Source organism: Lepidochelys kempii, chromosome 1, assembly GCF_965140285.1.
Source record: "Lepidochelys kempii isolate rLepKem1 chromosome 1, rLepKem1.hap1, whole genome shotgun sequence".
NCBI lineage: Eukaryota > Metazoa > Chordata > Testudines > Cheloniidae > Lepidochelys > Lepidochelys kempii.
In genome coordinates this window covers 317,469,799-317,484,308 of record NC_136380.1, presented here as the reverse complement: position 1 = coordinate 317,484,308, position 14,510 = coordinate 317,469,799, and the positions used below count along the sequence as shown (strand labels likewise).

At 38.9% G+C, this 14,510-nt stretch overlaps 1 protein-coding gene across 9 annotated transcripts in view; it reads right to left on the bottom strand.

Annotated features, from left to right (window-relative positions):
- The window catches only part of BRD1 (bromodomain containing 1), a 106,305-nt gene that overhangs the window by 18,158 nt on the left and 73,637 nt on the right, over window positions 1-14,510 (bottom strand). For 8 of the 9 annotated variants that reach the window (XM_073328328.1, XM_073328329.1, XM_073328331.1 and 5 more), the window contains 2 exons: window positions 2,679-2,814; window positions 494-621 (listed from right to left, as the gene is read on the bottom strand). In XM_073328328.1, the coding sequence (XP_073184429.1) occupies window positions 494-621; window positions 2,679-2,814 (264 nt within the window). Of the gene's footprint in view, window positions 1-493; window positions 622-2,678; window positions 2,815-8,410; window positions 8,632-14,510 lie in introns of those variants that run through there. The other variant, XM_073328332.1, reaches the window with a different exon arrangement.

Genomic DNA, 14,510 nt, shown 5'->3' with positions numbered 1-14,510 from the left:
CTATCTGCTGTATAATTAATTTTGCTGGGTGTAAACTAATTAAGGTGGTGGGATATAATTGGTTAAATAATCATGTTACAATATGTTAGGATTGGCTAGTTAAATTTCAGTAAAATGATTGGTTAAGGTATAGCTAAGCAGAACTCAAGTTTTACTATATAGTCTGCAGTCAATCAGGAAGTGAGTGGGTGGGTGGGGGAAATGGGAACAAGGAATGGGGGTGGGGAAACTGGAATCATGTTTTGCTAAAGGGGGAAATGGAAACAGGGACACAGGTAAGGCTCTGTGTTGTCAGAGCTGTGAAGGAGGACACTAAGGAAGGAAACTGGAATCATGCTTGCTGGAAGTTCACCCCAATAAACATCGAATTGTCTGCACCTTTGGACTTCGGGTATTGTTGCTCTCTGTTCATACGAGAAGGACCAGGGAAATAAGTGGTTAAAGGAATAAGCCCCCTAACAATGTACTTTAAGAATACAATTATTATAGTTACCAGCTGCAATTCTTGCTGCTTTTGCGTAGTTTCCATTTTCAATACATGATATCAACTCACTTCGGTCTTCCAAGGTGTGTCTTCGTATAAGCGCTGGTTTGCCTTTACCACACTTTGGCAAGCTAAAACTGCAGAGGTATAAATATTAAATGTTACTGGAAAACTAGTATGCTCACTTCCCTCCACTCCCTTCTGTCAAAATGTTTGGAATTTAAGATATAGTACACATATGTCACTACAGTTACCTGAAGGTGAGTAGTAAATTCTACTGTATTTCACAGAATGACTGCACCCACCTTAAGCGGGGAGGGCCGTTGTCCAGCTTGCTGGCAGATGGGAAATCGCGCTTTATGGGCAGAGGGTGGGAGAGTGGCTCAGAGGCTGCTGCAAAAGAGCACTCATCCTCCAGGGATTGGAAAGGCTGGGGAGTTGAAAAGGGGCAAGCCTAGTGGGAGAATACCCTTTTCCACAGACCAGGTGGAGCAGCACCCACCTTCCCATCTCTTGGAGGTGGCAAATACCAGGTTTGGTCAGGACCTGCTTTGGGCATTGCACTAGCCGCTCCTTTCTAGAGGGGCTGGGAAGAAATTTTTCCCTACTACCAGATTGGCCTAGGTGGAGTAGGGGGTTTTTCACCTTCCTCACAGCGGTTCAGGAAGAACTTTATTATGGTGAGTAGGAACAGGAGTTAGGTTCTGATGCCGCAACTCATTATGTAAGTGTGGGGCAGGTGTCCAGTGCAGGAATCCCTTCCTTATTGAGTACAATGACCAGATAAATGGGTTGATAAAGGACTTCAAAAGGAGGCGTTTGTTAAAGGGGAGGAGGGGGTTTGGGGCTCCTATGACTGGCATGGCAGGAGCCAACCCCTCTTCCTTATAGCCCACCTTAACCCTCATTCCGGGGGGTGGGGATGGTAAGGTCTCAGCAATGGATTGGCTGGAGGACATGGATGGAAGGGGGCTGGCAGAAGCCTCCCAGGTACATATTGAGTGATCATGGATCATCACTTTTATCTGCCAGGTAGTCCTCAACATTTAATAATAAGGTTGCAGCCTGATTAAAACCACATCAAGTCTTTTCTTTCAGTATAGCCGGACAACATGTACAAATTGATTGATTCAACTTGTACTGATAAGCAAAAGATCTAACTAGAGAATAAGAATTCCTTCTCCTCCACCACCCTCCCAAAAAGTGATGTTCAGAAACATCACTGAACTATAGATATTTTCCCATGGATAAATTTTGCACACTCCTGTATTTTCACTTTAAAAGATTTAAGTAATCTGACCAAAAATTATTTTGCACTGCATTCACAATACATCACTCATCCTCAAGGAATGCAATATGAAATTTTCCTTATGCTATGCAAATCAAATTTTGGGGCATGAATATGTTAATGCTAACCTCTTAAACAGTCCAACATTGATGGTGAATTTAAGAGTACACAGCAGAAAAATGGTTACTTATTAAAGCAACTCTGGTTCTTCCCGATGACTGCCATATCAAGTCACATTCATGGGAGATATGCACCATTGGTGAACAAGCCTGGAACTTTCAAGCAAGCTTTCAAGACTCAAGTGAAGCCCCACGTTCACCCACCCTACCCTCTTGCTCTAGGACATAAGTGCACAAATGTGGGTGCAGCCCAATTGCCCTTTCATTTCTTTTTTCTTATTCAGGAACCCTTAACAAGAGATTCGTTTCTCACCTTCCCTCCTTTTTTGGAGAGTGGATTCATATGGACAACCATTCAAGAAATGCAATTAAGATCTATATCACTGCATGAATTACTCCCTGGTTCTATGGCCATGGAATTTGCTATGTAATTCACCCCCTGCTGCAAAACTGGGCTCCAGAATATATGCCTTCATTAATAGGGGGGAAAAAAAGTTTCTAGCCCTAATGGTTGTGATAACCTACAAAACATGAATTTCGTGTAAACTGAGGCAGTGTTGGGTTCTGATTTTGCAGAAAGCCTGAAATGATTTCAAAAGATATGAACCTCAATGTTGTGTTAATTTTGAAACCTAAAAATGAGAATTTAAACATTTTTTTTAAAACCAGACATGTATGTGTTGTTGCTCTAGTTTAGGGCATACTTTTTAGTTTGCTGGTGCATGATTATAGTTCTTTATTTAAAACTTAAAAATTTTAAAAGGGCAAAAAAAAGTCAGATTTTTACCTTGAATTACATAAAAAGCTGTTACTGGAGGATATGCTAGATTCGGATGCACAGCGGCGACGAGGTTCAACTTTTCTTCCTGGAGCATCATCTAACTCTCTCTCTTTACTTCCATCTCCAAAACCATTTGATAGGCCTGTAATGTAAACGAGTGGTATACATTACACCGAATTTTAAACTACATTTTGTTTTTATACAAGTCTATATACATATGTTTACATAATTTTTGTTCCGCATCTGGTAAGTGACTGTGATGTGAGTAAAAGAAAAAATAAAATGTTTCATTTTCAAAAATGAAAGATCAGGCAAAGTTTGTGTAGTCCAGATGTTAAGAAACAGGAAGTTAATTTCAGGTAACAGGAAAAAGATAAAGATTATATTATAAGATATGCACAATGGCACATCAAAAAATATTCCCCATATGTCATACTTCAATAAATACTGCATTGGATAGTTAATCTTGAGTGCATGGTTGGAACCAAGGAACAAAAAAAGTGTTACAAAATTTGCAGACTCTTAAAAATAAAAATATCAACAGAAAACTCATCTTTATAAAAGTTTAATGTACTTAAAATCTGTAAATTGCAAGACAGGAAGTACTGAAAATAGCCATTCAATGCTCAAAATAACCAGCAGTGGTGATTAATTAAGGGCCCTATCCAATGTCCACTGAGTCAATGGGAATCTTTCCACTATAATCAGGTCCTGAAAACCTATTTCAGAATAATGTATTTCAACAAGAATCCAGATTTAAGACTATTAAGAGACTTAATCCAGACTTAAGACTCTTAATATTTCGTCTACTTCTCTATCAAAATGAATAATGTAAATTCAGTTGATGTCTGTTGTCTTGTCACCATAGTTTGTGTGTTTTGTTTCAGCCTTCTGATGAGGAAAACATAGTAGAAAACACATAGAATGCTCAAGCTACCAATCTGAGACTTTTATAACTGGGCCACCATAAATCTTGCATCTATTTGCTTATTCATACAGTCTGTATTTCTTAAGACTCTTCATTTGTCTGTGTTTAAACAGCATACTTTACTTAAATAAAGTGTGTATCTGTATAGGATCCGATGAGAAATACATCTTTAAAAACTCTATATTTTAAACAGATGTGAGTCAAAGCAGACATAGGAAGAACATCAACAGAAATGGAGCAAATTAAGCTAAAGCAGAGGTCCCCAAACTCTGGGACGCACCCACCTAGGGAAGTTCAGGGAGGATCACCTTGCTCCATTCCTGGCCCCAGCTGAGGCTCCCCTCCTGCCCCTAGCTGTAGTCCCAGCCCCCAGCTGAAGCTCCACTCCCACCCCCAGCCTGAGGCTCTGCTCCCACCCCCAGCCTCAGCCCCCTTACTCCTGTCTGTGGGCTCTCTTCCCAGAGCTGTGTCCCTGCTCCTGTGCTCAGCTCCGGGGGGATAAGAGGTCATGGACAGGGGTAAAAGGGGGGAGGGGGGGAGGAGGAACATGATGTAAAAAGTTTAGGGACCAGTGAGCTAAAGGAATCCATGTTCAGCTAGCTGCTATGGGCCTTGAGATCCTCTAGAATTATCTAATTTTATTCTTAAGTAGGACTTCTGAGAACACACTTATTTTCTTGACATATAGTATGATGTACATTCAAATTTTTTATTTAAATCACATGTGCAAAGTTGTGACATTTTGTACTTTTAAATCGAAACTGTAAAAAACAGCCATTCTACATGCTATAAAGGATATCGGAACCCTCATTTCCATAGGCAGAAGTTGCTAAAGACGTTTCTCAAGTCCTCTGTCTTATTTAATTTTCTAATTTGCATTAGGAGATTCTTGTGTATTTTGGAAGTGCAACAAAATTGACAGGAAAATTATAAAAAGTAGTAAGTACAAAAAAAACGTATTACATACCGCACGGTAGTAAAGACAAAGGCTGATCACATGTAGAGTTACTTGTAACTTTACCACATTCTAATTCATTTAACTACTAACTAGAAATGCCACTTCCCAAGCCCTCACAAAGTCACTGACTAATCAAATCTTTTTATATTAGCGCACTATTTTAATTGATACTATCCAACCCTATCCTATGGTGTTTGCACACAGAAGCTCTTTTCAGCATAATTCTTGAAACCTCTATGTATCAAAGTATTTAGATTTGTATAGACAATGTAAAAACAAGCACCTATCCAATGCTTTAAAAAACAGACTGTTATAGTCTGCTACCTTTATATTTAAAAGATGAACAAATTAAAAATGACAAGAAGAGATTACTTTTTCATTTTTCACTTTTCTATCATTCTTCCCATTCAGAAACTTCTAGTGTCTTTTGCAATTCTCCACTGGATCTGTCCTAGTAATAAAATATACAATTTTTTAATGTTCCTCAGTACAAAACTATGTACATGCTATGAGGAGGAGGAAGAGGAGAATAAAGTAATTATTTTATCAGTGTCATGAAGCCCTAAATTGTAAATCATTAATCAGCCCTTTATCATGCTCATTTTTATCATGTTTATTCTCAGCCAGTCAGTGCAGGTAGTTCCAGGAGATTAACCTTAATGTTGCTGAAAATTCCTTCAAAGCAAGAGTGATTTAAGAGGATGCCTATATGAAATGTTTTAAACAAAGGACATGAAGCCTTACTGAGAAAGACTAGTAATAGGTTTCCGCAGGTTATCCTTTCATTGTAGGATAGCTGTCAGCAGGTAGACAGACCTACTCTTAAATAAAGTCTTGCCAATTTGTTTGTTTTGCATCGTGGCCAGAAACCAGAAATATAAATTACACAATGATTAAGCTACTAAAGAAGCTAACAGATGTTGGCTCACATATCAATCCTAGTGCTGTGGGGTCAGGAGGTAAATCAGAGCTGTTTCCACAACTTAATTTATCAGAGTTCCTAGCCCTTTAATGAACAGAAAAGCAAGAGGAAATCTGTATACGCACCCTTGCAAGGTTAGGGTAGCATAACATGCTACTGTATAATGTGGCTTAAATAAGTTTGGCCTATGTGGGATCTGTGCCACCTGTAGTTGGAACGGTACATTTTCATCTGCAGGGCCTTCCTAGGATAAAGAATTTGAGTGGGTTTCATTGTTTTTGACTTCACCAACGCAATATTTTTAACATTACATCTAGCAAACTTCCAATTGGGTCCAGGGCGGGTCTTTAACAAAAAGAAAACAAACCCAACACACATCACGATCGTTACTGTGTTAAGATCACTTTATGATTTTACATCCCGAGTCTTCAATTCCTGGCTGAAAGTTTCATAAAAGAAGACTGGTAGCTAAAGTCTAATTAGAGCTGTATTATGAGACACACAGTTAGAATCCGCCCCCAGGACAAGATTAAAAGTCTGCTTGGGGCTTAGTAGTACAATATGATCTAAAAGAGTCAAATAAAGGGAAACTTTAGAAAGTGCAATAGCACTAATCACAAAACATTTAGCTATTTCTCTTTATCTTTTTGTGGAAAGTTCAAATTTAACTTATTTCATCTTCAGAAGCTGTTCACAGTAATCCCACTAAATGAATACCAAATCCTAAATGACAAAACTCCACAACTTCTACTTTTTAAAAGAAAAAAAAAAGGCATTTTAAATAGAGACTGTCTCATTAAATCTTTGAAACTAAAATGGCAAGATTGTTCTGTTATCTAGTTGCAAATCTGTATTGTGACTTCATAACTGGATGATAAAATTTCATCACCATAATTTTCTAAGTACTCCAAAGCATCGCTGACTTATAAAAAAGAAGTAAACATAGCAGTAACACCTCATTTAAATTATATTAACTGGAACTGCTTGCCTAGACACCCATGAAGCTCCCTGTCCCAAGAACAGGAGGACATCCAGGGTATGTCTATCCTTCAATAAAAAAAATGCGTTGCACTGAATCTCGGAACTCAGGTTATTTGAAGGGCTCAGGTTGAGGAGCTAAAAACTACAGTGTAGACGTTCTGGCTCAGGCTGGAGCCTGGGCTTTGATATCCTGCAAGGGAATTGGGTCCCAGAGCCTGGCCTCCACCCTAAGCCAGATCTACATTGCAATTTTAACCTAACAGCCCAAGCCATGGTTAGCTGGCCCGGGCCAGCTGCAGGAGTGTTGTGGATCTTTCATTGCAGCGTAGACAGACTCCCAATCTCCTGCAAATATCCAGCAGTTACAAAATACATCAGGACAAGGCTCCCTCCTGTAAAGTACGCAGGAATCTTCTCTCAATCCATTTGAATCTTACAAGTTCAGCAAAATATCTTCATAGCAAGATCCACTAAAGACAAGACTTTGGGGCAATCTTAATTTTGCCCTCCTTCGCACTTTACAAGTCTGTAGAAAGTCTATTAAATCAGCTGTGTATGCTATGTACTCAATTTTCAAAAGCCCACAACTTCTTCACATTAAAACTAGTTTTCTATGCAACAGGGAAAAGTCACACCTCGGTGGCAGCTATTTCCATCGACTACTTCAACTTTCAACCCCCAGTTACGTCAGCTATAGAACTATTCAAAGCAGTCTATACAATTTCTTTGTATTCGGACTTCCACAAAACAGAAAACAAAAACAAAAACTCCCCTCCACAAACGTTTTTAGGCAAAGACCAAGTACAAACCTTTTCAGCCTGATCGGTGAAATTTGCAGGAAGTTTTAAACAAGTGCAAACTGTTAGCAATTTTAAGTGTAAGGGGTCACTACTGCTCCCACTCTTAATACATAAGACAGCTTTCTAGAGACTGTACAATTTATAAGCAACATTAGCTTCCATGTGAATCACAGAGTAATCATCAATGACATGGGTACTACAAAATACATTTTAAAAATTTACAAAACTACAGAACAGTTTTAAGCTAGAAATAAATAATGCAAATTGAATCCACAAGTTACTTCTGGGTTTCTCCAACGCTGATCATTTGGGGAAGCAAATTTTCAGCTATTATTATAATTATGAATACTGCAATTAAAAATATAACACTTCAAACAACGTAGAATCCTGTGTACATCTAAACATATTCAGTGAAGCAGGAGGAGGTAAAATGCAGAGATGACAGAGCAGAGGCAGGGACAAGGAAAGGAAAAATACAAAAGTTTGAAGGGCAATATATGTTAAGAATATACAAAATACTACCAAAAACATACAAGGTTGTGCATTTAAGGCTGCAATCTCATTCTGAGATTCAGTTGACACCGAAAGAACAAGCAACCAGCAGAATTCACGTAACCAATTTAATTCCAATGCAAGTCAAACCTTATTATGCACAGCTTGATGGATATGTAAGCATTAGTACAGGATAAGGTGTGTTGTTATACCTGGGTACATCTGTATGCCTCTTACAGTGCATCACTGTTTATATAAAAATAGTTTCATACACTTTAGAAATGACTGGTTACCAAGTCCTGATCTGTGCACTTATACTGGATACCCAGACAGTCAGAACCTCTCTTAGCCAGACACTTCTTCTAATAATGCATATTTTATAGAATTATATAAACGCACCAAAAGTAGGTATGGGATTTTTTTGTATGCATTATTTCCAATCTCAAAGGAAGATTCGATTGGTGGGAAGGGAAGGTAGGAGGGCAAAGATGGAACATTCTTAACCAATCATCCCTCAGAGAGCATGTTCTCTGAGTAAGGACTCTGGGGATTGGTAAAAAAATACTGCGACCAATTTGTGTCACATATATTGTAACATGTACAACTTTATAACTTACGGAGATGGGGAAATATATTGAATGAAGAGCATAGGTTCATATATGTCAAAGACTTCCTCCAACAGTGTTCATGTTTTTTGTTTTTGTTTTAAGGATGGCTGGTGTCTCCAACATGATCCAAAATAATTACTTGAAATGTAATTGTCTTTCTGCGTTCCAAAATGATCATTTAATTGAATTCCATTCCGTGTTGAGGATAATATAAAATAATTAGGCTCCAAAGAGATAAATACCCAGCATGATATTAGTTAATATGAGAACCTGGAAGACAGTGAAAAAGCCATTAAGTCTCACTGAAAGGAAACAAAGCTTTTAAATAAATAAGCCATCCTTGCAGCACAGTGTCCAGAGACAGTGAAAACTATACAAATGTTCCATGTACTAATACTTAACATAAGCTTCACAAGAGGCAAGACTAAAACAGAGGCTTCACTCAGATTCAGTTGCTCATTGTTGAAAAAGAAAATTACTTACATAAGAAATTGATAGCACAGAAAACAATCTTTGAGAGTGTGATACTCATCAAGAACATGGTTTTGATATTTTCTAAATTCCTTCCAATGAGAATAAGAAGACAGATGACCCTATTTTAAGAGGTTTTACACTGCCTATGCATATACCTATATACATAAAGGAATAGTCTAACCAAGTCTATAAATATCTGAATATCTCCAGTTACTGAAAACAACCAGTTACTTTCAAACTGCATCAACAGCCTGGGAAGACATCCATAAAGTTCTCATCAAATTAGTCTCAGGGTGAGTTTGAGAAAATGTATTTGCATCAGTAAATCTTGGAGTGCACTGCAGACAGCTAAAATACACCCCCTCAAGTTCAGAGCACACTGGTGAATCTCAGAGCATGTCAGAGTCCAGAGAAACTCAAACAGAGGTGGCAGACAAATCAGAGCAAGTTACTGTAATCTTGAAGAGGGTACCCAAGAGCTGGGATGAAGAGACAATGCTTAAGAAATGAATTTTCAATTTTTGCCCATAATTTTGACTACGGTTCAAAGAAAGCAGAGAACGCTCAGAATGAGCTCATGATGTAAGGATATTGGTAGCCTACATACTGTACAACAGAATCCTTTCAGTTCCTAAATGGAAAATTTTCACGTAGTGGAAATTTAGTCAATACACTCAGCAAACATTAACTTGAATGATCATAAAAGTGCTTATTTTAGGTATATTTCTTAGAAAGAATGCTTAAAAATTTCATCCTATATCCAATTGTATCTACAGTAACGCTGGAATTGTCAGAAAAGTCCCTAGCTCACCATGATTGTTCTGTAAAAACAGTATGTTTTGAGCTGCACACTTCTAGATGAAAACTCATCAACTGTTCAGATTGAATCTTCCACAGGACAGGATTATGTTCAAACAAAAAACAAAAAATGAAATTATATATATAGGTAGGAGACAACACCTACGGAAAACTTTCAAAAACATTCCAGAAAGAAAGTGGTGGAAGAGAAACAGAAAATGTAGAATATGCAAGCAGAATGGTCTTAAATACAGAATGTTTTAAAAGGGTTTTCCAAGAGGCTGCTCCAACATAAAGGAAGTACTTGTGATGTCAGGGACAAAACAGTATAACCCATAAAAAGCACACATAGCTCAGAGGAGTTTAAAAAGTTCGTGTGAGTTCACTTAAGTCAGCTCAAGTTTGCATGGCCTATGACAAGCAACAATAAATACAAACGTAACGTATCTATCTACATAGATTTCAGGCTTTTACTTTGTATTTTACAGTGAGATGTGGCTCAGATACAAGAAAAGACTCACCTAGGGGGCTGTTAATATTTAGGATCATCTATGCCAAGATGCAGTGAAAGTAAACAGTAAGAAGATTTAACACCAGAATGGGAATACGTATTTCTGAATTATAAGAAGATACGAATTTTATATGGGTTTCTGCAAAAAGAACTGGAGAAAAACTAAAGTTGTACCCTTGGTAATTTCCATTCTAAATTTTCCACATTTTTATAAAAAACAACAACATGTAAACTGTATATTTATACATACCTGTATGTTTTTGCAGACTAGAACCAACATAACATATTCCCATTTTGAGGCACTGATGCAGAATACTCACATTTTAATGGGAACTGTTAGCTGGAAAAATAGTACTTACCTGTTAATATCTTCTTATATCAAGTGCCCAGAATTCTTCATTAGGTTAGATGACCCTAGCAGTCTCAGAGCTGTCCAACAGGACCTGCTTTGCCCACATCCTCACCTTCCCCTAATGAATGGTTCTTCTGGAATTGTAGTTTTAATTAATTTAAAAACATAACATTTCCAACTAGAACGCAAATATCTATTTTCCTTTGTGGAAAACAGAAGTTCATCATAAAAGGGAAAGTCTGATTGCTGGACATTGTACCTAGAGGAAAACTAATTAACGGGCAAGTAAAATTTTACTCCCTTATGAAGACATGCCCAGCAATTCTGTATTACTGGTAAATCACTAAGAAAATCCCAGTTCCTGGGAGGAAAAAAGATACACAATATATAAAACTATATACACTTGTAAACCTTTTAATTTCTGCAACGTGGAAAACCTCACACTTGAAGACAATCACAAGATGACAGCAAATCCAACGTCCAGTGTATGGCAAAGGTGGGAATGGTAGTCCAGATAGCTGCAGTTTAGATTTCTTCAGATTAAAAGGCTGGAGTGGTTTAGTAAACTCCAGTTCCTTGAAATAGCTAGTTGTGTCTTGTATGGCTTGCAGATGAACCTAAGGTGTGCAACCTGCATAGTTTCTTTTTCAGGTAGCAATCTGAGCAAAAATTGAAGAGGACAGTTCTTTGCAACTTTTGAAAGTGTACGTATTTGAAACCGTTCACACAGCAATCTTGTCTTAGTGAAAAGCACAGTAGTGATTTTCTGTGAATAGTAACCCCAGATCCAATATTTTGCTGAAGAGGATTGCAACGGGGGAGAGGGGAGGGAGAAGTCCCATAGAAAATACTCCAAGACGTTTTAAAGTTCACACAGTTTGTCAGTGTATGGAGGGCCTTCAAATGAAACATTCCTTGATTGCCCAGGAATTAATCAGCACCTAGTGCATGGACGAATGGACAACTTTGTGTTAAAAAATCAGACTGAACAACAATGCTCAATGTTATCACTTGTACTTCTAATGAATTGACACTCAGACCTAATTAGAAGCTTCTCTGTAAGAATTGAAGAATCTGCAGGATGTTCATCTCCCTGGGCCAAAAATCCTTTTCTCTGCATAAATACATGTATTTTATCCAATTTGGGGCATAGACCCTTTCTTCTTAACAGCAGGATGTTGTTGCCTCTGTATTCTCTTAGAGGTTTATCCTTCCTAAAGCTAGTATGATGGGAAGCTGTGCCTGACTGGCAGCTATACTGGTTCTGGCACTGAAAATTGTCCCAGTTTGGGACAGCACAGCCTGCAAGACCAGATGGATCCTTGACCATTCTATTTTGTTCTCTGATAAAAGATCTTTTTAAAATTAATGCTTCTGTCTGCAAATATTTTTCCTACTATTGTTACATGTAATATCTGACGTTCCTATCACTAATAAATACATTTTACCAGCACATTTACTTTGTGCATTAAGAGCATCTTGTGTAGTTTCCTCTGTGTAGTTAATTTTGTCTTTTGGACATGCGGATGTTTCTCACAGTTACATGGGAGAGAAGAAGAATTTTTGAATAAAACAAACATGATTGTGTCTGGGGAATTCATGGGCAGGTGTACTACCTGAAACTACTTTCAACTTATATTTTGAAAATAGATTTTAAGTTGATGGTGTCCTTTTAACACACTGTTTAAGAGCAAAATCAATGGCAAGACAAAGAAGAGCAGATCTGTGACATAACTATTTTTGTTTCAACCTTGGTCTCAGTTCCCTTATCTATTCTCTTAGCTGTGGTCACGGCAGGTCTAAATTTTGGGGTAACCCATCTGTTCCAAGTAAAAGATTTCTTGATGTAAATTCCGTTCGTCCAACATGCAGAAAGTAAGCCAGTCTGCCTGTGCTTCTGTTTAATATGCATTGCTTAAACTGAGACTACATATACCTCTGCCCACTGGAATGAAGTAGATGCAGATGCTTCCTGTTAGTTTTAGATAGAAGACGGTGACTGCTTAATGACAGCTTTGTAGTTGGCTCTGGAAAGAATGTATGCTCCGCCTTATGTTCAAGAAAGTTTATACTCCATTACTTTCTGCAGATTCCATGACTCCTGCCTGGATGTTCAGTGTCTTCGCTCTGTCCCACATTTAAAGCTAGAGTCAGTTGTGATAATTTCCTTTGGAGAATACAAAAGCAAACACCACATTGTACTTCTTCATTTGCCAAAGCATAGAATCTTTTATCATCCTTTGCATACGGTCCTTCTAAAACAGAGTTTTACCATAAAATGGTCTTTGATACAGCCACACATATAACTTTGTGCAAGGAACCACTTAAGCCTGCAGAGATCACTGAATGGAGAAACTGCAAGAAGGATTTTCTACATTTTCTTATTTTAACTCACACTATGAACCATTTACATGAACGTGGTATTGGACAGAACTGCTCAGCCTAAAAGCGCATCCAGAATCACCATGAAGTGATGTTAGCCGACGGCCAAGGATGTTTGGTGAGGTGCCAGCTATGCCCGTTTATACCATCCGTGACTTTAACCGCTAGGACGCACTGTCCCTTCGTGGCGGGCAGCCCGGGCTAGGCTGACGGATGCCCCAAGGTCCTAACCACCCGTGACTTTAACTGCTAGAGCTCAGAGCTCCTTCGCAGCGGGCAGTCAATACTGACTGACAGGTGCCCCAATGGCAGCACTAAGAGCCTCTCCACACCCGTGACTTTAACTGCTAGAGCTCAGAGCTCCTTCGCAGTGGGCAGCCAGGATTGACTGACAGGTGCCCCAAGAGTTTGCCCCGTGGAGGCGGCACAACTCAACGCTAGGCTCTTAGTACTCTCACCTAATGGCCAGGCTTTAGAGCCAAAACGGCTGAGGTTCTTTAATTGTGTTGGCTGCTTTACAGTAAACCAGAGAAAACAAGTCAGGCTTATGCATAAATGGTTACCATAATTTATTAAGCTAGATTCTAATCATGTGGTTACAAAATTGCTAGTGCCTACTTATTTAAATGTAGAGATGTTACACACACAAACAAGTTACAAAACTGAAGCCACAATCCCAAAGAAAGAAAACAAAGTATAGAGCTCTATTTCAAAATATGTGTACACTAAAGATAGGAGATCAGGTGTGGGTGCTTCTTACCCTCCTTGCATCTCTCGATTCCAGCGGTGCCAAGCCAGGATCGGTCACTCAATTCCGCGGAAAGACGAATAAGGGACAAGGCGTAGGGACCCTCTTAGCTGCAGAAGCCTTGGGAGGCTGTCACTTATCTGACCAGCAGATAGATAGTGAAAAGCACTCAAAAATCATGGTGCTGTAGGTCCCCTACTTATACCTCTGTACTCCTTTATTCTCTTTCTCCTTTCTTATGCCAAATTGGGGCTGGTCTGTCGGGGTGACGCCAGCTTTCGCAAGAGTAGTTTACACTTGCAAGGGAGAGAAACAATAAGTTTCGACTACTGGACATTTCTTTTATCAGGGTAAATATTTTCCCACCTAGGATGTTGGTGTGTGTGCATCACGCTATTTAGTAGGGGCTAAGAGCCATGTCTGTCGCAGGGCCTCTGCCTGCTGTGTGTGTGTGTGTGTGTGGGGGGGGGGGGGCCTGGCTGTCTGGCTACAAGTGAGCAATTCTCTCAGAGGCGATAAGGATGACTTTCTGCTGATTTATCACTGGCCTGTGGATTTCTCTCTGAGAAGTATGACTCCTTGCAACAGCCTTCCTTTGTGATCCAGCTGTGATGAGAATGTGATACACAATACAGGTATAAATGGAATTACTTTGACAACAGGGAGACGACAACAACGTACAATATTTTGTAAAGAGCCTATGGGCTAATAAGTTGAAGGAAAGAGGGCTGTATATTGATACCCTTTGTATTGCAAGTCTAGGTAATTCCAGTATTTACCATTGCATCCACATTCAACAGATGTCTCGCATACAAATCTACTGGCAATGTTGGTGGGGAAATGGACAACCCCATGAAGTGCACTTTCATAAACTAATATTTTCA